Source organism: Pseudophryne corroboree, chromosome 12, assembly GCF_028390025.1.
Source record: "Pseudophryne corroboree isolate aPseCor3 chromosome 12, aPseCor3.hap2, whole genome shotgun sequence".
Taxonomy (NCBI): domain Eukaryota; kingdom Metazoa; phylum Chordata; class Amphibia; order Anura; family Myobatrachidae; genus Pseudophryne; species Pseudophryne corroboree.
In genome coordinates, this window is record NC_086455.1 from 158,776,777 (window position 1) to 158,799,688 (window position 22,912).

The window sequence follows — 22,912 nt, forward strand, 5'->3', positions numbered from 1 at the left end:
TTGCAGCGGTCCTTGGCATGGGTTAGATTGGTCAGTGGTGGAGGGTGGCATCATGGGTAGACTAGGGAGTAGTCCTGTGGGAAGCGTAAGTGAATAAGCGGCAGAGAGGTAAAGACACGACTGACAGATTCCAGCAGACTGGATTATTCCTGGTTGGCATTGTGCTTGCTGGGGCGAGAGCCGGGGCTGGCTATCTGTTCCTGGAATGGAGAAGAGCAGAAAGTTTCATACACGCTATGGAGGGCACAGTCTCTTTAAATGAAGAAAATGGATGCAGAGGCTGGGAGGGGGAGTGGGAGGGGGTCAGGGATGGAAAGCTTTAAATACTAGAAGACACAGGAAACATTCACAGAGGAGCAGGGAGATCCGTACATAAAGCATATTGTAAGTAATTGGGAGACCCCTGCCATGCTGCCCTCCCTGGGCAATACTGGGCACTGACACCGCAGAGGACCCTCAGGAAAGGAGACCACCCAAGCAAGCACCATGGAGAAGGAGCAACTGTCAGAAGCCCAGAAGGAGCTGATCCGTGCCAGCTGGCAGATAGTGAGCCAAGACCAGATCCATCATGGTACTGTGCTTTTCACCAGGTGAGAGAGTGCTTGGTACTGTGCCAGTGTGGGACCACGCTGTTATATGGCTGGCAATAGATGGGTCAGGTAATAGTGAGCAGTGGTTGTGGACTCTAGTGCTCTCTCTACACCGTTACCTGTAACAGGTGTGTGATCTGCTGCTGCCGTATCTGACAAACTATCACAAACATCCTTCTGGCTTGTTATGGTGACGGCACAGGCTGGTGGCACGGTGTGCCCAGATGGCACTGTATTATTTGCCAGCTATATCATTTGGTGCAAATGACTGTTTCCAAGAACCGTTCCTAGAAGATCTCTCATCCACTAATCAGTGATGCAATTGTTCCATTACAGTGGTTGTATATTCAATGTATTGAAGGAGTTAATGGTCTCTAGGTATGGGAGGCCCTGCAGAATATATTAATATGAATTTGAAGGAGTAGATGGATCAGAGCAATGTTCTGCAGATCACTAGAGAGGTTAGTACTGTAATCATCTGCAGAATCTATCAGTATGTATATGGCAAAGATAAGATGGAACAGAGCAATGTTCTGCATATCTCCAGAGAGGATAATAATGTAATCATTTGCTGAAAATATCACTATGTATCTGTCAGGGTGTAGATGGAACAGAGCAATGTTCTGCAGATCACTAGAGAGGACAGTAATGTAAGAATCTGCAGAATATATCACTGTATCTGTCGGGGTAGATGGGACAGAGCAATGTTCTGCAGATCTCTAGAAAGGTTTCTACTGTAATAATCTGCAGAATACATCACTGTGTATTCATTAGGAGTTAGATAGGGTAGAGCGATATTCTGCAGATCTCTAGAGAGGTCAGTCATGTAATAATCTGAGAACAGTATATGTGCCTGGGTTACTCCAGGAGAGAACAGTAGTATATGTGCCTGGGTAACATCGGGAGAGAACAGTATTATATGTGCCTGGGTTACACTGGGAGAGAGCAGTAGTATATGCGCCTGGGTTACACCGGGAGAGAACAGTAGTATATGCGCCTGGGTTACACCGGGAGAGAACAGTAGTATATGTGCCTGGGTTACTCCAGGAGAGAGCAGTAGTATATGTGCCTGGGGTACACAGGGAGAGAACAGTAGTATATGTGCCTGGGTTATACCGGGAGAGAGCAGTAGTATATGCGCCTGGGTTACACCGGGAGAGAGCAGTAGTATATGTGCCTGGGGTACACAGGGAGAGAACAGTAGTATATGTGCCTGGGTTATACCAGGAGAGAACAGTAGTATATGTGCCTGGGTTACACCGGGAGAGAGCAGTAGTATATGTGCCTGGGTTATACCAGGAGAGAACAGTAGTATATGTGCCTGGGTTACACCGGGAGAGAGCAGTAGTATATGTGTCTGGGTTACACAGGGAGAGAACAGTAGTATATGTGCCTGGGTTACACCGGGAGAGAGCAGTAGTATATGCGCCTGGGTTACTCCAGGAGAGAACAGTAGTATATGTGCCTGGGTTACACCAGGAAAGAACAGTATTATATGTGCCTAGGTTACACAGGGAGAGAGCAGTAGTATATGTGCCTGGGTTATACCAGGGGAGAACAGTAGTATATGTGCCTGGTTTACCCCGGGAGAGAGCAGTAGTATATGCGCCTGGGTTACATCGGGAGAGAGCAGTAGTATATGTGCCTGGGTTACGCCAGGAGAAAACAGTAGTATATGTGCCTGGGTTACACCAGGAGAATATAGTATTATATGTGTCTGGGTTACACCAGGAGAGAGTAGTATTATATGTGCCTGGGTTACACAGCCTCAGTGCGCCAGCTTCAGCCTCATTCCATCAACTCTGTAGCTTCAGTCCTCCACCTGCAGCCTCAGTCCTGCAACTGCTGCCTAAGTGTGCTGCTTTCCACCAGCTGCGGCCTCAGGACCTACAGTAAATGAGGCAGTGAGTCCTCCGGAAAACATGAAAGGCAAGTCCTGCAAAGATGGACTTGTTAGACAAGGCAATCTTTACCACATCTTCTGGCAACACCTACAAGGATTCTGCATATCTGATTCAGACTAGAACATGCTGAGCGTAACGCAGCCAGATCAAGTCAAACAGCTGATGTTGGTTTTTTCTTTTATCACATTTGTTTAATTGAGTTTTGCAATAATGCAAACAGAAGGACTGAAGTTGCAGTTCTCTGATGAGAACAAATTAAAGGAAAAGCCAAAACATTGTAAGACCTAACAGTAATTGCCAGCAAGAGAAAACCCCAATCCAGCGTAAGGCAACGTTAGCGTAGAAATGATACCAGCAATGTGATAAGTACCTTATTACAGAGTAGTCCCATCTGCATATTCACTTTACAATTGTTTTTAACAGAAGAGAAACAATGGAACTCGTTAAAGGGCTGTTCAACGCTTAACCGTAAGCTGATTTTCAGGCAGTGTCAATGGCGGATCTTGTCCCTCTCCCCAACACTCTGTCCATTATGACCATACTTATTCTCAAAGTTCCTGCTGTCATGGCCAATGTTCTCATTGCAAAGCCACCCAATTCTCTGCGCTGAGGACCTCTGAGGCTAATAGTGGCCACTGAGGGTAGATGTACATATACAGTATTGTTGGGCTGATATAAATGGTGAAAAATCATACAAAAACCGGATGAACACTGCTCCAAATCTGACCAAGTTCTGGGTATTCAGTACAAGAAGTCTTCTACTTAAATCCATTGCTGCAGAGCTTTGGGCATGTCTGGACAAGACCTAATTGCTGCTCATCCATCCCTAAATGATTCACGAGTATGGAGTTGGGCCCTGTGGATTGTGCAACTTCATGGGGGTAACCACTTGGGTTGGGCCCTGTTATTTCTGGTCTGTACAACAATGTTCTACTATAAGTGGGAGTGTCACAACTGAGGGCCTGGGCTGACGGGAGGCAGCCTCAGTTGTAGGGACTGTCACAACTGAGGGCCTGAGCTGACGGGAGGCAGCCTCAGTTGTAGGGGCTGAGGTGTAATGGAACCTGGCAGGTTGTATCAGACCCCTAGACATGTAGAAGAATTGCCCGAAGGCGTGACCACGACAACCAGGAATAAAAGTCAATGATGTTTATTATGACAACTCCGCAACACAGCAGCAGTAAAAGAAAACGTAAAAGTCAGCAAAGAATAAATACAGTTCCTGGGTACTACAGGATGGCAGGAGCCACAGGGCACTGGTAGTGTGAGATAGTTCTTATGATCTTCTAGATGGAAAGTCCTTACCAGGCCCGACTGTAGCAATGGAGATAACCCAGGATTGTGCCAGCTGGTGTTCCAGGAAAAGCTGGGTTGCTGAAGATAAAACAGCTGCTGTGGATACTGGCTGGAACCAGACTGTTAGCACGGAGTGGATACTGGCTGGAACCAGTTAAATAATAAATGAACTTGGGAGCGATGAAATATGAACTGAAATGTAGAACTTGAGAGCGGAGAAATAATAATACCGGTGGAGAGTGGCAAAGTGCAGAAAGGACACCGGCCCCCCAAGGGAAGCCGTACCCTGCTGGAAGCTGAGCTGGAAGCAGGTAATGTTGTAGCTGGAAACAGATGAATCCACAATGGATTGGAGAGTCAGGCTACACCGCAGGTGGAATGCTGGTGCGGGTCTCTATGGTGGAAGTCTTGAGACAGGAGCTGGAACCTGGAAGACAATCACAGGAGAGAGACAAACAGGAACTAGGTTTGACAACCAAAGCACTGACGCCTTCCTTGCTCAGGCACAGTGTATTTATACCTGCAGCAAGGAAGGGATTGGCTAGGCAATTATGCAGATTATCAATACTGAGAACAGATTGGTAGAAATGATCAGCTGACAGAATCCAAGATGGCTGCGCCCATGCAGACACTTGGAGGGAAGTTTGGTTTGTAATCCATGTGGTAATGAAAACAGTAATGGCGGCGCCGGCCACCGGAGACAGGAGGCGCCAGGCTGACAGATGCACATCCAACCACGCGGACACAGCGGAGGCCGCGGCTGACGTAATCGCCACTCAGACACTCTGCATGCAGAAGAGCAGGGACGGCGGCGGAGGCCGCGGGAGACGCCATGCCAGGTGTAATATGGCGTTTACTGTGACAGTGTCCCAGAGTGACAGGAGAGGATACAGGAATGTACACATCAGGATAACAGATGGGATCCGGTCCTGGAGCGCTGAGCCAGCCTTAGGAGGCATCTGATGGGTAAGAAATGGCGTCCAGATACCCGGATCATGACAGCACCCCCCCCCTTTAGGAGTGGCCCCAGGACACTTCTTTGGCTTTTGAGGAAACTTGGAATGGAATCTCCGGACCAAGGCAGGAGCATGGACATCAGAAGCATTGGTCCATGAACGTTCCTCAGGACCATAACCCTTCCAGTCAATAAGATATTGTAGTTGACCGTAACGGTGACGTGAGTCCAGGATCTTGGCCACTTCATACTCAACACCTCGTTGAGTTTGGACTTTCGGAGTTGGAGGAAGTGAGGAATGAAACCGATTCAAGATCAACGGTTTCAACAGGGAAACATGGAATGTCCTGGGTATTTTTAAGAAGGGAGGCAACTGGAGTCTGTAAGCAACAGGATTGATGACTTGTTCAATCTTGAAAGGACCGATATAGCGAGGTGCAAACTTCATACTGGGAACTCTTAACCTCAAATTCTTCGTGGATAACCATACCCGATCACCCACCTTGAGAGCAGGAACTGCTCGACGCTTCTTATCCGCAAACTTCTTGTACCTGAACGATGCCTTGAGCAGAGCTGATCGTACGCTCTTCCAGATATTGGCAAACTGATGCAAGGTGATATCCACTGCGGGAACAGAAGTTGCTGGAAGCGGTTGGAACTCAGGGACTTTAGGGTGGAATCCAAAGTTAGTGAAGAATGGTGTTGAAGCAGATGAAGAATGATACTGGTTGTTATGACAGAACTCAGCCCAGGGAAGTAATTGAACCCAGTCATCTTGAGAGGAGGACACATAGATGCGGAGGAAGGCCTCCAAGTCCTGATTCACCCTCTCGGTTTGACCATTGGTTTGAGGATGGTAAGCCGTGGAAAACTTTAGCTTGACTTGGAGGACTTGACATAAACTTCGCCAGAATTTGGCTGTGAATTGAACTCCTCGATCTGAGATAATTTATTCAGGAAGACCGTGGAGTCGGAAGATCTCTTGTATGAATACTTGAGCCAACTTGGAAGCTGACGGAAGACCGGTGAGAGGAATGAAGTGTGCCATCTTGGTGAACCGGTCAACTACCACCCAGATGGTATTGAACTTGTTGCACATGGGTAAATCTGTAATAAAATCCATCGACAAATGGGTCCAAGGTCGACGGGGAACAGATAGTGGAACCAGTTGCCCCGCAGGCGACTGGCGGGATACCTTATGTTGAGCACACTTTGGGCAAGATGCAATAAACTCCAAGACGTCCTTTTTCAGAGTTGGCCACCAATAGGACCTAGAGATAAACTCCAGGGTTTTTTGGATACCTGTATGTCCGGCAAAACGGGAAGCATGGGCCCAATGCATGAGCTTCTTCCTTAGCATCGGTTTCACAAAACTTTTCCCTGATGGGGGCGTAGAGTCCATCCCTACCGTGGAGAATGCCAACGGATTTATAATAGGATGCTTGTCTGAAGACTCTGACTCATTTTCTTGCTCCCATGAGCGGGAAAGGGCATCGGCCTTGCGATTCTGAGAGCCCGGACAGAACTGGAGTTTAAAGTCGAACCTGGAAAAGAAAAGTGCCCATCTGGCCTGACGAGGGTTGAGACATTGTGCACCTTTCAGATATAAAAGGTTCTTGTGGTCTGTAAGTATGGTGATTGAATGAGAAGCTCCCTCCAACAGATACCTCCACTCTTCTAGAGCGAGCTTGATGGCTAGCAACTCCTGGTCGCCAATGGCATAGTTGCGCTCAGCTGGGGAGAACTTCCGGGAGAAGAAACTGCAAGGGTGTAAATGGCCATCTTTAGCCCTCTGAGATAACACCGCTCCTACTCCAACGGAGGAGGCATCCACCTCTAAGATGAAAGGAGAGTCGATGTCAGGCTGTTTCAGAACAGGCGCAGAGATGAACCTTTGTTTTAAAAGATGAAATGCTTGCATGGCTTCTTCAGACCACTTGGACGGGTTAGCACCCTTCTTAGTGAAAGCAGTAATAGGCGCCACAATGGTGGAAAAGTCTCGTATAAACTTTCGGTAATAGTTGGCGAACCCTAAGAACCTCTGGACCCCTTTGAGGGTTAAGGGTACCGGCCAATTTTGGATTGCTTGTAGTTTCTCAGGATCCATCTCTAGTCCGGAACCGGACACAATGTACCCTAGAAACGGAATGGACTTGACTTCAAAGACGCATTTCTCTAATTTGCAATAGAGATGATTGACACGGAGACGGGACAGAACCTCTTTAACCCAAAAACGATGTTCCTCTAAATCGTTAGCAAAAATGAGGATATCGTCTAGATAGACCACGACATGACGGTATAGAATGTCTCTGAAGATCTCATTGACAAAATGCTGGAAGACAGCTGGAGCATTGCTCAATCCGAAGGGCATGACGAGGTACTCATAATGTCCGTCACGGGTGTTAAAGGCGGTCTTCCACTCGTCACCCTCACGGATCCGGATGAGATTGTATGCACCTCTCAAGTCCAGCTTTGTAAAGATGGTAGCTCCGCTAACTCTGTCAAAGAGCTCAGTAATCAGGGGTAAAGGATAACGGTTCTTGATGGTAATGTCGTTCAAACCTCTGTAGTCGATGCACGGCCGCAGACCACCATCTTTCTTCTTTACAAAAAAGAAGCCTGCGCCGGCTGGAGAAGAAGAAGGTCGAATGAACCCCTTTGCTAGGTTCTCTTTAATGTATTCCTCCATAGAATGCGTCTCAGGCAGAGACAACGGATAAGTTCGGCCTCGAGGTGGAACCTTCCCTGGAACGAGATCAATCGGGCAGTCCCATTCTCTATGAGGAGGAAGGATATCAGCAGAAGCTTTACTGAACACATCCGTGAAATCTTGATATGGAGGAGGTGGAACATCAGACGACCTGGGGGAGGAAGAACAGACAGGCAATACTTTGAACAAACATGTCTCAGCACAGGAGGAACCCCATGCCAGGATTTGCGTAGTCGTCCAATCAATTGTAGGATTGTGAAGACGGAGCCATGGAAGGCCCAGGACCACAGGATGTGTGGCACTTGGAATCACTAAAAAAGAAATAAGTTCGGAATGAAGAACTCCCACTCTCAGACGAACTGGTAGAGTCCTTAAAGAAATAACTGCCTCAAAGATCTTGCTGCCATCCACGGCAGTTAAGGAGATGGACGCAGGAAGTCTCTCGGTGGGTAGGGACCACCGTTTAACATAGGCTTCGGTAATAAAGTTCCCAGCTGCTCCGGAATCAAGGAGGGCAATGACGTTCCGATAACGTTGAGCAACTTGAAGCGAGACTGGGAGATTACAATCTTGAGGAGATGGAGAGGAGATCATTACTCCTAGCCGGCCCTCTCCTTGGCGAGCTAGGGTCTGGAGTCCTGGACGTTTGGGACAGGCATTAATGGTGTGAGACGGAGCTGCACAATAAAGACAGAGAGACTTGGAGAGACGTCTTCGGCGCTCAGCAGGAGTTAAACGGGAACGACCAATTTGGCTGGGCTCATCTTTAGATGGTGACAGTTGGCGAGGAGGAGGAGCAGAAGATTTTGGAGCAGATGATCTTACACGCTCAGTTGCTCTCTCTCTGAAACGTAAATCAACTTTCGTGCAGAGTGAGATTAGCTCATCTAACTTGGAAGGTAAGTCTCTGGTAGCTAACTCATCCTTAATACTCTCAGATAAGCCATGCCAGAATGCAGCATACAGGGCCTCGTCGTTCCATGCCAGTTCGGATGCCAGGATCTGGAACTGTATAAGATATTGTCCTACAGTACGTGATCCCTGGCGCAAACGGAGAATCTCAGATGAAGCTGAAGTTACCCGGCCTGGCTCGTCGAAGATGCACCTGAATGTTGACACGAATGTAGTGTAGGAGGATAGCAGGGTGTCGGACCTCTCCCATAACGGTGATGCCCAATCAAGGGCTGAGCCACTGAGAAGAGAGATAATGTAGGCAATTTTTGTACGGTCACTGGGAAAATTGCCAGGTTGTAGCTCAAACTGAATCTCACACTGGTTGAGAAATCCCCTGCAGAATCTTGGAGATCCGTCAAATTTTGCTGGCGTTGGAAGATGAAGACGTGGAGCAGAAATGGGTAAGGTGGGTGGGGTTATAGCTGGAGTCACTGTGGTTGACGCACCGGACGCGTCTGATCCACGGAGGGTTGTCTGAATCCCATCCAGCCGAGTAGAGAGATCCTGGAGACAGCGGATGATGTGGCCCTGTGCAGCCTCCTGATGTTCAAGTCGGGCTGCCAGTTCTTGCATCGGCCTGGCCGCTTGATCCTGATCTCCGGCTGGATTCATTAGGTCAGTGCTTACTGTCACAACTGAGGGCCTGGGCTGACGGGAGGCAGCCTCAGTTGTAGGGACTGTCACAACTGAGGGCCTGAGCTGACGGGAGGCAGCCTCAGTTGTAGGGGCTGAGGTGTAATGGAACCTGGCAGGTTGTATCAGACCCCTAGACATGTAGAAGAATTGCCCGAAGGCGTGACCACGACAACCAGGAATAAAAGTCAATGATGTTTATTATGACAACTCCGCAACACAGCAGCAGTAAAAGAAAACGTAAAAGTCAGCAAAGAATAAATACAGTTCCTGGGTACTACAGGATGGCAGGAGCCACAGGGCACTGGTAGTGTGAGATAGTTCTTATGATCTTCTAGATGGAAAGTCCTTACCAGGCCCGACTGTAGCAATGGAGATAACCCAGGATTGTGCCAGCTGGTGTTCCAGGAAAAGCTGGGTTGCTGAAGATAAAACAGCTGCTGTGGATACTGGCTGGAACCAGACTGTTGTTAGCACGGAGTGGATACTGGCTGGAACCAGTTAAATAATAAATGAACTTGGGAGCGATGAAATATGAACTGAAATGTAGAACTTGAGAGCGGAGAAATAATAATACCGGTGGAGAGTGGTAAAGTGTAGAAAGGACACCGGCCCTTTAAGGGAAGCTGTACTCTGCTGGAAGCTGAGCTGGAAGCAGGTAATGTTGTAGCTGGAAACAGATGAATCCACAATGGATTGGAGAGTCAGGCTACACCGCAGGTGGAATGCTGGTGCGGGTCTCTATGGTGGAAGTCTTGAGACAGGAGCTGGAACCTGGAAGACAATCACAGGAGAGAGACAAACAGGAACTAGGTTTGACAACCAAAGCACTGACGCCTTCCTTGCTCAGGCACAGTGTATTTATACCTGCAGCAAGGAAGGGATTGGCTAGGCAATTATGCAGATTATCAATACTGAGAACAGATTGGTGGAAATGATCAGCTGACAGAATCCAAGATGGCTGCGCCCATGCAGACACTTGGAGGGAAGTTTGGTTTGTAATCCATGTGGTAATGAAAACAGTAATGGCGGCGCCGGCCACCGGAGACAGGAGGCGCCAGGCTGACAGATGCACATCCAACCACGCGGACACAGCGGAGGCCACGGCTGACGTAATCGCCATTCAGACACTCTGCATGCAGAAGAGCAGGGACAGCGGCGGAGGCCGCGGGAGACGCCATGCCAGGTGTAATATGGCGTTTACTGTGACAGTGTCCCAGAGTGACAGGAGAGGATACAGGAATGTACACATCAGGATAACAGATGGGATCCGGTCCTGGAGCGCTGAGCCAGCCTTAGGAGGCATCTGATGGGTAAGAAATGGCGTCCAGATACCCGGATCGTGACAGGGAGGATTTAGCTTCTTTAAAGACCAGTAGATTGAGTCCTCTCTCGGTAAGGCTTATGTCCAGTTCTCATCTATTTTGTGGTGGTTGCTCAGGTAGAAGGTGAATTCCTGAAGACCAATGTGACCAATGGAGGGCCAACTCGCCCAGAGCTTGATTTTTAAATCAAACAAAGCAAAAATTAGTTTGCTTTGCAGTCCAGCAACAAAGCCTACAGAGAAATGATTTGTCTTCAGAGTAAGGCAGGAGGATGGGACCCACTCTCTATTTTATGAGAAATTATGGGAAACGTTAATGATCCATATTTTGGGTGTGGTATAAAATGTTGACATTCAGATTGTCAACACCAAAATATTGACATAATCTTAATGTTGACAAGGATGGGACATCAACATGTCAAATGTCAGCATTTATATTCTGTCTACATTGCTGGAATGTCAACAGTCGGACACATTTTACATTTGCAAATTTGTATGCAAGTCTTGTTCAGCCCCAGGAGAAGATAGAAGCATCCACAGGAGGTGCAGGACAGGATGTTCCGATGGGAGGATTAAATGCAGACTGTGCGCCCACTTGGCCTATTAAGGCCCCAGGACTCACCCTATTCTTTTGGTTCGGTACTTTTGTACATTCCACGTGGACCCTATATGGGAAATTACCTTTCTGCCAAGGTAACAAACACGTTGACATGTATGATAGAACCATATTTGATAAGACATACCAGATGACCCCACACTTGTGAAGAATCTAAGACCTGGGCCTGATATTTTCCTGAGTAGTAAATGTACCTTCCTAGGAATTCCTAGTCCTGATGTTGTCTTTTTGTTTTAGGCTGTTTGAGCTGGAGCCGGACCTTGTCTTCCTCTTCCAGTACAATTCTGCTAACTTCTCCAATGTACAGGAATGTCTGAGCTCCTCCGAGTTCACGGAACACATCCGCAAGGTGGGTACCCTGACCCTGAAACATTCATTGTATCTCTTCATGTCTCTAGAAGTGAGGTGAACTTGAAAGGGATGTGGGAGAACTTGGGTCAGAGATGTCATAGCTGGGATGGGTGCAGATGGGGATGGACTGCTTGATGAGAGAACAGGGGACAAATAGTAGAGTAGGAGGAGACTATAGTGATAGAGACTATCGGGATTGACAAATTTTTCTAAAATCTAAGATCCAGGATGAAAGTGATAGAAGCCAGACCAATGCCCCACCCAAAAAAATAAAATAAATAAAAATACCAACAAGGTCAAAATCCCAACATGGTCAAAACACCAACATTTAAAATGGCGACAGGTCAAAAAGTCAACTTTTTGGTGTGTATGCCGACATAGGTTGACATTGACACCGTATAAGTGTACCGCTGCGCTCGCCATGCTTCGGGCACGGTACCTCGCTGCGCTCGGCACACTATTATGTTCCCCCTCCGGGTCCAAGTCCGTTTAAATAAATAAAAAAAACATGAAAAACTCATGTCGACGTTTTGACCTGTTGCCATGTAAAATGTCAGTATTTTGACCTTGTTGGGATTTTGATCTTGTCGGGATTTTGATTGTAGGTAAATTGACCGCATCCCATTGGCAGAGGTCACTGCAGGGAGCCAGTCTGGTCCCGTGTTCCGGAGTACAGATTGTTCCAGCTTTCACCCAATCCCGTGGGAAAGAGCTGAGCAGCTAGTTGGTGGAGGCCCAGGAAATGTGATGTCGTCACTACAATACAAATGGTCCAGGGACCAAGGCAGCAGCTGTTTTATAGGGTTGGGTACAAAATTCCGGCAGTCTGGATCCTGACAGTAAAGGAGACTGAGATTTATCGTATCATCTTGTAGAGTAACAGCGCTGTCTTCAGGGTAACAAAACAATGTACAAACCTCTAACCTTAAATCCCAGCACCGTCAACCTACGTGTAAACACTGCACTACAGCTATAACAACGTGTCAGAGTGATGACATCATCTCGCACACCACATGATAGACACAAACCACCCATCACCAGGGAAACGGAATAAACAAAACATTGCTGTAGAAAAAACATGTACAAACACAATATGCATTACATTCCTAATGTAATATCAATAAGGAAAGGCAGCAAACCAGCAATCAAAAATCACAGTACTTCATAAAGTGCTACAGCATAATAATCATAAATAGCCATATACATAAATATAGTCTAATATACTCACCCTGACCACAATCCAATAATAGAACAATTGTGTCCATTCTGTTGGAACACAAGTCACGCATATAAACATATTTAATTACTAAGAGTGTATCATTGTTCTGCTTCTAAGCACTAATTTTGACTACCCACCAGTCGTTCCCAAACTGTGCGCCTACACGCCTTTGGGTGCGCAGGGCTCCTGCAGGGGTGCCTCGGGTTGGTGGTCCAGGACCAGGTCAGATTATTTATGGTCAAAGCGATTGGCAACCGCCAACACTGGTTTTGCCTATTATGTGGACAGTCAGAAGCACAACTGAACACCGCCACATAACTCACCCTATGGATGACACCTAATCACAATTTACTTAGATTTTTCAACAAAGTTATCAATAAAAACTTTAACCCTATGGGTGCCTTGAAAAAAATCCTGATACTCTAGGGCATCGTGATTCAAGAACGTTTGGGAACTACTGCCGTATATTATTGTCATATTTTTTAAATGTTGAATTTCAGCTTCATTTTTGTGTGTGGTGCATTTAAACTTCCAAAGATTAACATTTGTCCATTCATAGTCCAGTGACTTAGAGGGACATTTACTAAGCAGTGATAAGAGCGGAGAAGTTAGCCAGAGGAGAAGTGGACCCATCAACCAATCAGCAGCTCTGTATCATTCTATAGTATGCAAATTATAGATGTTACTTCAGTGCTGATTGGTTTCCATGGGCAACTTCTCCACTGGCTCACTTCTCTGCTCTTATCACTGCTTAGTAAATGTCCCCCTTAGTGATATTTATTTATTCTGCCGTTATAGTAGATGATTTTCTGCTAGCAATAGACACAGATGTATAGAGAACAGGGAGACGCTGTTCTGCCACCTCGGCCTGTATGGGACAGTACGCTCTCTGTGTCGCTTGTCTGTCACGCTGTACCCGCTAACCTGCTGTTCTGGTTCTCTGCCAGGTTATGACGGTCATCGATGCGGCGGTGAGCAGCCTGGACTCTCTACCCTCTCTAGATGAATATCTGACCGGCCTGGGCCGTAAGCACCGCGCTACAGGAGTGAAACTAGAATCCTTCAATGTGAGAACATTATCATTTGCTTACACAGAACTATGTAGTATCATGTGACCTACCACTACAGAGCCATAGGTTCTACAAAAGCTGACAATCTAGCTGTTGAATAACATCCCATTAGTATATAGACCACATTTATATACCTGTGTGTTATGCATTTGTATGTAAATAGAAACTATCAGCCTCAAGCACACACATACAGCACACAAAATTAGTGTTTACATGTATGATGCACTCTGATCAGTTCTTGCTTAGTCATCAATGGGTACACTGGAGCATGGGGCATAGAGTGCAGAGACAGGAAACTAGGCCCTTTTAATTTACTGGCAAATGCTCTAGCTCCTCCCTCTCTGTACCCTGATTGGCTGCCAGAGCTGGGTGCACTTTCCATGCAGCCACTTTTACTTTACAATTAAAGTTTATTTTATATGTTCTGCTGAATCAGCATGCCTCAGCTGTGGGGTTGCCTCTTGGAGATGGCCAGATAACTGCCACCAAATAAATTGCCAGAGGCCCCCATATCTCCAACTTTATAGAGAGGAGAGTTGGGCACAGTCACCCCATCACTGGCTTCAGCACCTGCACAGCGTGAGTGGGTGCAGTATCTCTGGAGCTCATATGGGGTGAGGTAGGCTTTCATGGTCAGGCAGCATCACACTAGATATAAGATGGTATGTACTACCATCCTACTGCTGGGCCTTGGTGGAAGGTGCTATCCCTATCCAGTACCACCTACTCACTAATAATAGACCAGCTCTGAACATTATCAGGCCAGCTATAGCACACCAAAATACTCAAAAGAGGTTTGGGCTGTTTGCAGTCCATATTAACTTATCATTGTTCTCATTATTCTTATCAGTGTCGATTAGGGGAGAACGTCCAGGACTTGGACTTTGAAGGGGACATAAGTAATACATTTACCTGTTCCGGGTACCCGCTAATGCTTTTTGCACAGGATGTGATGCAAAAGTCCAGAAACCACTCTTCCTGGATTAGGCCTAGTTGAGGTGTTTGACCCAGACCATGATGAGCTTTTGCATCTGCCGTCATTGTCTGAAACCAAGTGAGATCCATCCCTCTACTGCCTCTCTGTAGGAGCTTTGAGAACCAATATTTCTCTGCTTGCACTGCACAGCCAGTGGTCTTTGGACCCCACTGTTGCATTACCAGACAAGCCAGCTTTATTAACCTATCAGGTCTCATCTTGGCTGGAAAGGATGATGGGGCCCGCCTCTGCAACTAAAAGGCAAAAGTACCTCGCTCCTTTTGCACTTGAACCTTGGCATTCTTTTTTTTTGAGGAGTTTTCCCAAGAGGTTGGTTTGATGCCTACACTTCCTTGAACTTTGAGGTTTCACCATCCTTTGGCAAGGACTCCTATAGGCAGCAAGGAGTAAAGGATTCAGAGAAAGCTTTCCAGCAGGTACTAAATCTTCAGGATAGTGAGTAGTGAAATGGGAGTCGCTGGTTGGGGTGGATGCCCCCATTGTGGGATTATAATAAACTAGTACAATTCCAAGTGTAAATGCTGGGTATTAGGATTTCATGTACAGTACAGGAAGATTAAGACAACCATTAAATACGTTTTATTTTGTGTGCTTTCTTTAGCCTTTATAGTTTCAACATCCATTTAACTCAACTTGCAGTTTGGGTAAATAAAACAAGACTGAAGACTGATGTTGGCAGAGCACTGGCGGAAGCTTAGCATACCGATAGGCCTAGTTCTGAGGTACGGTCTTTAGCTGATTATATCCACAAGGACTCTGGATACTTGGACCAGCCTCAGTGGTCTCTGTAGTCCACACTCAGACCATTTTTCAAGTCTTTCTGGAGACAAATACATTGTGATTTGCACTAAAAGACGTTATTCAATGGAAGTGCCACTTCCTGTCCTGGAGGCATAGGCGTTAGGTCCAGTGATCCATTTGTTCCATTCTGAACCTGAAATTCCTTACATTTCAGATGGTTGGTGGACAGACATAAGATGGATCCCTTGAGGTTGGTCATCAACAGTATAGAACAGGATAAGTTAATTCTGTCCATGGACATCAACATTGCATAAAGTTCCAATCTTGGGTGGGACCACAGTGCCTCCTGAGATTTGCGATTCATTTATAGCTCTTTCCTTATCGGACTCTGCCTTTTGATCTGGTTATAGGCCGACGATGTTCATGTAGACTAGAAAAAATTGATTTGTGTCCTTCTCTAATCCAGGGGAGATGGTCATCCAGTACTTGATCAACGCAGCATACCCAGCCTTGTCGCAAACTCATGATCTAGAGACAGTTCAGGCCTGAGCCTCACAGTTTGAATATTAAAGTAGTTCACCATGACACTTTTCCAGCAGATAACTTCCTGCAGTTTGATTTTTGGTTTGTCACCAGGAGGTTATACTCACTAAATTACAAAAATTCTCTCTTTACAAGGACTTCATAGTTCTGGTTAGCTCGCAGCTAAGTGTCTTTTCACCCTTCCTTGAAGGCTCCAGGGAAGATGGGTTTTGTATTGTAAGGTGAATCTACTTTTTTAGTTTCATTAAAGAGTGTTCCAAATGAAGCTAAATTCTAAATGGAACAGGGGTTACCACCATTAGGCCAGCCTGCTTTTCAGAATATCTCCAAAGGTGCATCTATCACTCTGCTGGTGGATCTACAAAGATCACCTGTTCTCCATCTGGGACTGGTCACTTGTGACAATGTAGAGGGGGGGCTTGTTGCTCTATAGTCCCTGTTACAGTATCCCTGTAGATATTCTGTTACCCTGAGTAGTATTCAATACTTTAGGAATATGAAGCGAATTGTTTGCTAAGAAAGGACCAAAAGATCCAGTCTGAAGGCTGTGGCCTAAATCACTAGGAGCACCAAGTCTACCTTGGCCATGAGAGACCAGCAGGATCATGCAATGACAGAGCAGAATTTTCTAGCCATCACTGTAGTTTTTAATTCGGGAGTAGGAAACTGGGATTTCCTAAGAAAACAACGCAGGGAATGGTCTCTTCTTTTGGATGTACTAAGGCATATTGCAGTCGGGTGATGGGAATCAGATCTTGACATGATGGCATCTTGGTTGAACCAGCTTCTGCTCCAGTACAAGGTATCCACAGGCATTTCTGATAGATGCCAAGTCAGTGCCTCTGGTATCAATACTTAGAAGATTGGATGTTCAGGTACTTCTGGTAGCACCAGACATTCTCAGCATTGTAGAGGTTCCAGGATAGCGTCTGCTGCTTTAAACAAATATTTTTTCCTTCCCCTGCATTTATCTTGGCTAGCTTTAACAGTGTGTCTGTTGAAACCATGAGTCTTAAACCAAAGGATTTTCTGACAAGAATTGCAGCAGAGCTTGCCAGGTCTTCGTTTCTTGATGTGAGGCAAAGGAGTTTCCTACCTCTCTCTTCTGGCTGTACCACTGCTGTTCCTCCATAATGGTCTGGATGGATTACAATGCAGCTTACTGAAGGATCAGATCTGAACCTGATTGTTTTTCTTTCATATAAATGTGGCTCAGCCTTTAAAGCACAAACCTTCTTACAGGGAGAGGTACAGGTTCCAGGACCAGATTTGCACAAAGAGATGTCCTCGAGATGCTGGTCTGCTCCTAAACAAACCATAGCTAGTTGGAGTACTTGAGTAATTCACAACACAAACATTGCAGCAGAACTTCTTTTCCCTATAAACATAAAGGGTTAGGTCACCAGATCAGTGGGCGTCTTATAAATGGAACAATATGGGTCCTCACACCCCATAACCCTCTTCTGCCCCACGCACAGGATGTACAGATGTATAACCCTCCTCCTGCCCCATGCACAGTATGTACAGATGTATAACCCTCCTTCTTCCCCACGCACAGTATGTACAGATGTATAACCCTCCTCCTGCCCCATGCACAGTACGTACAGATGTATAGCCCTCCTCCTGCCCCACGCACAGTATGTAGAGATGTATACCCCTCCTTCTGCCCCACGCACAGTATGGTATAACCCTTCTCCTGCCCCACGCACAGTATGTACAGATGTATAACCCTCCTTCTTCCCCACGCACAGTATGTACAGATGTATAACCCTCCTCCTGCCCCATGCACAGTACGTACAGATGTATAGCCCTCCTCCTGCCCCACGCACAGTATGTAGAGATGTATACCCCTCCTTCTGCCCCACGCACAGTATGGTATAACCCTTCTCCTGCCCCACGCACAGTATGTACAGATGTATAACCCACCCTCTTGCCCCACGCACAGTATGTAGAGATGTATAACCCTCCTCCTGCCCCACGCACAGTACGTAGAGATGTATACCCCTCCTTCTGCCCTATGCACAGTATGGTATAACCCTTCTCCTGCCCCATGCACAGTATGTACAGATGTATAACCCTCCCTCTTGCCCCACGCACAGTATGTACAGATGTATAACCCTCCTCCTGCCCCACGCACAGTACGTAGAGATGTATAACCCTCCCCCTGCCACACGCACAGTATGTACAGATGTATAACCCTCCTCCTGCCCCACGCACAGTACGTAGAGATGTATAACCCTCCTCCTGCCCTATGCACAGTATGGTATAACCCTTCTCCTGCCCCATGCACAGTATGTACAGATGTATAACCCTCCCTCTTGCCCCACGCACAGTATGTACAGATGTATAACCCTCCTCCTGCCCCACGCACAGTACGTAGAGATGTATAACCCTCCCCCTGCCCCACGCACAGTATGTACAGATGTATAACCCTCCTCCTGCCCCACGCACAGTACGTAGAGATGTATAACCCTCCTCCTGCCTCACGCACAGGACGTACAGATGTATAACCCTCCTCCTGCCCCACGCACAGTACGTAGAGATGTATAACCCTCCCCCTGCCCCACGCACAGTATGTACAGATGTATAACCCTCCTCCTGCCCCACGCACAGTACGTAGAGATGTATAACCCTCCTCCTGCCTCACGCACAGGACGTACAGATGTATAACCCTCCTCCTGCCCCACGCACAGTACGTAGAGATGTATAACCCTCCTCCTGCTCCACGCACAGTATGTACAGATGTATAACCCTCCCTCTTGCCCCACGCACAGTATGTAGAGATGTATAACCCTCCTCCTGCCCCACGCACAGTATGTAGAGATGTATAACCCTCCTCCTGCCCCACGCACAGTACGTAGAGATGTATAACCCTCCTCCTGCTCCACGCACAGTATGTACAGATGTATAACCCTCCCTCTTGCCCCACGCACAGTATGTAGAGATGTATAACCCTCCTCCTGCCCCACGCACAGTATGTAGAGATGTATAACCCTCCTCCTGCCCCACGCACAGTACGTAGAGATGTATACCCCTCCTTCTGCCCTATGCACAGTATGGTATAACCCTTCTCCTGCCCCATGCACAGTATGTACAGATGTATAACCCTCCTCATGCCCCACGCACAGTACGTAGAGATGTATAACCCTCCTCCTGCCCCACGCACAGTACGTAGAGATGTATAACCCTCCTCCTGCCTCACGCACAGGACGTACAGATGTATAACCCTCCTCCTGCCCCACGCACAGTACGTAGAGATGTATAACCCTCCTCCTGCCCCACGCACAGTATGTACAGATGTATAACCCTCCTCCTGCCCCACGCACAGTATGTACAGGTGTATAACCCTCCTCCTGCCCCACGCACAGTATGTACAGATGTATAACCCTCCTCCTGCCCCACGCACAGTATGTACAGATGTATAACCCTCCCTCCTGCCCCACGCACAGTATGTACAGATGTATAACCCTCCCTCCTGCCCCACGCACAGTACGTACAGATGTATAACCCTCCTCCTGCCCCATGTACAGTACGTACAGATGTATAACCCTCCTCCTGCCCCACGCACAGTATGTACAGGCGTATAACCCTCTCCTGCCCCACGCACAGTATGTACAGGCGTATAACCCTCCTCCTGCCCCACGCACAGTATGTACAGATGTATAGCTCCCATCCTGCCCCACGCAGTATGTACAGATGTATAACCCTCCCTCCTGCCCCACGCACAGTATGTACAGGTGTATAACCCTCCTCCTGCCCCACGCACAGTATGTAGATGTATAACCCTCCCTACTGCCCCACGCACAGTATGTACAGATGTATAACCCTCCCTCCTGCCCCATGCACAGTACGTACAGATGTATAACCCTCCTCCTGCCCCACGCACAGTACATAGAGATGTATAACCCTCCTCCTGCCCCACGCACAGTACATAGAGATGTATAACCCTCCTCCTGCCCCACGCGCAGTATGTACAGATGTATAACCCTCCCTCCTGCCCCACGCACAGCATGTACAGATGTATAACCCTCCTCCTGCCCCACGCGCAGTATGTACAGATGTATAGCTCCCATCCTGCCCCACGCAGTATGTACAGATGTATAACCCTCCCTCCTGCCCCACGCACAGTATGTACAGATGTATAACCCTCCTCCTGCCCCATGTACAGTACGTACAGATGTATAACCCTCCTCCTGCCCCACGCACAGTATGTACAGGCGTATAACCCTCTCCTGCCCCACGCACAGTATGTACAGGCGTATAACCCTCCTCCTGCCCCACGCACAGTATGTACAGATGTATAGCTCCCATCCTGCCCCACGCAGTATGTACAGATGTATAACCCTCCCTCCTGCCCCACGCACAGTATGTACAGGTGTATAACCCTCCTCCTGCCCCACGCACAGTATGTAGATGTATAACCCTCCCTACTGCCCCACGCACAGTATGTACAGATGTATAACCCTCCCTCCTGCCCCACGCACAGTACGTACAGATGTATAACCCTCCTCCTGCCCCACGCACAGTACATAGAGATGTATAACCCTCCTCCTGCCCCATGCACAGTACATAGAGATGTATAACCCTCCTCCTGCCCCACGCGCAGTATGTACAGATGTATAACCCTCCCTCCTGCCCCACGCACAGCATGTACAGATGTATAACCCTCCTCCTGCCCCACGCGCAGTATGTACAGATGTATAGCTCCCATCCTGCCCCACGCAGTATGTACAGATGTATAACCCTCCCTCCTGCCCCACGCACAGTATGTACAGATGTATAACCCTCCTCCTGCCCCACGCAGTGTGTACAGATGTATAACCCTCCTCCTGCCCCACGCACAGTACATAGAGATGTATAACCCTCCTCCTGCCCCACGCACAGTACATAGAGATGTATAACCCTCCTCCTGCCCCACGCGCAGTATGTACAGATGTATAACCCTCCCTCCTGCCCCACGCACAGCATGTACAGATGTATAACCCTCCTCCTGCCCCACGCGCAGTATGTACAGATGTATAGCTCCCATCCTGCCCCACGCAGTATGTACAGATGTATAACCCTCCCTCCTGCCCCACGCACAGTATGTACAGATGTATAACCCTCCTCCTGCCCCACGCAGTGTGTACAGATGTATAACCCTCCTCCTGCCCCACGCACAGTACATAGAGATGTATAACCCTCCTCCTGCCCCACGCACAGTACATAGAGATGTATAACCCTCCTCCTGCCCCACGCGCAGTATGTACAGATGTATAACCCTCCCTCCTGCCCCACGCACAGCATGTACAGATGTATAACCCTCCTCCTGCCCCACGCGCAGTATGTACAGATGTATAGCTCCCATCCTGCCCCACGCAGTATGTACAGATGTATAACCCTCCCTCCTGCCCCACGCACAGTATGTACAGATGTATAACCCTCCTCCTGCCCCACGCAGTGTGTACAGATGTATAACCCTCCTCCTGCCCCACGCACAGTATGTACAGATGTATAACCCTCCTCCTGCCCCACGCACAGTATGTACAGATGTATAACCCTCCTCCAGCCCCACGTACACCATTTACACCCAGTATGTAGGGGTGCAGGCAGTGGCTCTAACACTAGCTGTTTCTTGCAGACTGTGGGGGTTTCGCTGCTCTTCGCTTTGGAGACGGGCCTGGGAGAAATATTCACATCTGATACCCATGAAGCCTGGAGCCAGCTGTACTCCGCAGTGGTGGGCGCCATGAGCCGGGGCTGGTGCAGAGATCCTCAGGGACATTGAGGAGAAAGTGTTTATGTTTGCACCAGTACGAGACTCCAGTCTATCTGATATACCCAACAGCAATGACTGCATGAGACGACGCCGGGCTCCTGTGGACAGTTAAGCGTCGCTGGAGTCTGTGATGTTAGGACCAGTGAAACTGCTTCTGTGTCTGGCAGAAGCCTGTGGGGTGACCCAGCCGTGTAATGGTCACTGCACTGTTCTATGTATCCAGTCTGTGTCTGTAACCGTGTATTAGTATAACGAATGTCTATCTGTATTATCAGGCGCTTACCACTATATCACCGCAATTCCCCAATGCCAGGCTTGTGCCTGGCATATCCTATATAGTGATACGGTTCTTACTGACATAGCTTGTGCCTGGCATATCCTATATGGTGATACGGTTCTTACTGACATAGCTTGTGCCTGGCATATCCTATATGGTGATACGGTTCTTACTGACATAGCTTGTGCCTGGCATATCCTATATGGTGAAGCAGTTCTTACTGACATAGCGTGTGCCTGGCATATCCTATATGGTGAAGCAGTTCTTACTGACATAGCCTGTGCCTGGCATATCCTATATGGTGAAGCAGTTCTTACTGACATAGCTTGTGCCTGGCATATCCTATATAGTGATACGGTTCTTACTGACATAGCCTGTGCCTGGCATATCCTATATGGTGATACGGTTCTTACTGACATAGCGTGTGCCTGACATATCCTATATGGTGATACGGTTCTTACTGACTTAGCGTGTGCCTGGCATATCCTATATGGTGATACGGTTCTTACTGACATAGCGTGTGCCTGGCATATCCTATATGGTGATACGGTTCTTACTGACATAACTTGTGCCTGACATATCCTATATGGTGATGCAGTTCTTACTGACATAGCTTGTGCCTGGCATATCCTATATGGTGAAGCAGTTCTTACTGACATAGCTTGTGCCTGGCATATCCTATATAGTGATACGGTTCTTACTGACATAGCTTGTGCCTGGCATATCCTATATGGTGATACGGTTCTTACTGAGATAGCCTGTGCCTGGCATATCCTATATAGTGATACGGTTCTTACTGACATAGCGTGTGCCTGACATATCCTATATGGTGATACGGTTCTTACTGACATAGCGTGTGCCTGGCATATCCTATATGGTGATACGGTTCTTACTGACATAACTTGTGCCTGACATATCCTATATGGTGATGCAGTTCTTACTGACATAGCTTGTGCCTGGCATATCCTATATGT

At 47.6% G+C, this 22,912-nt stretch overlaps 1 protein-coding gene across 1 annotated transcript; it reads left to right on the top strand.

Annotated features, from left to right (window-relative positions):
• Window positions 1-331: 331 nt before the first annotated feature.
• Window positions 332-22,101, top strand: NGB (neuroglobin). Its single transcript, XM_063947419.1, has 4 exons — window positions 332-590; window positions 11,220-11,331; window positions 13,500-13,619; window positions 21,524-22,101. Exons 1-4 carry the CDS (start codon window positions 487-489, stop codon window positions 21,668-21,670), a joined length of 483 nt encoding a protein of 160 aa, XP_063803489.1. The 5' UTR covers window positions 332-486; the 3' UTR covers window positions 21,671-22,101.
• Window positions 22,102-22,912: the final 811 nt, after the last annotated feature.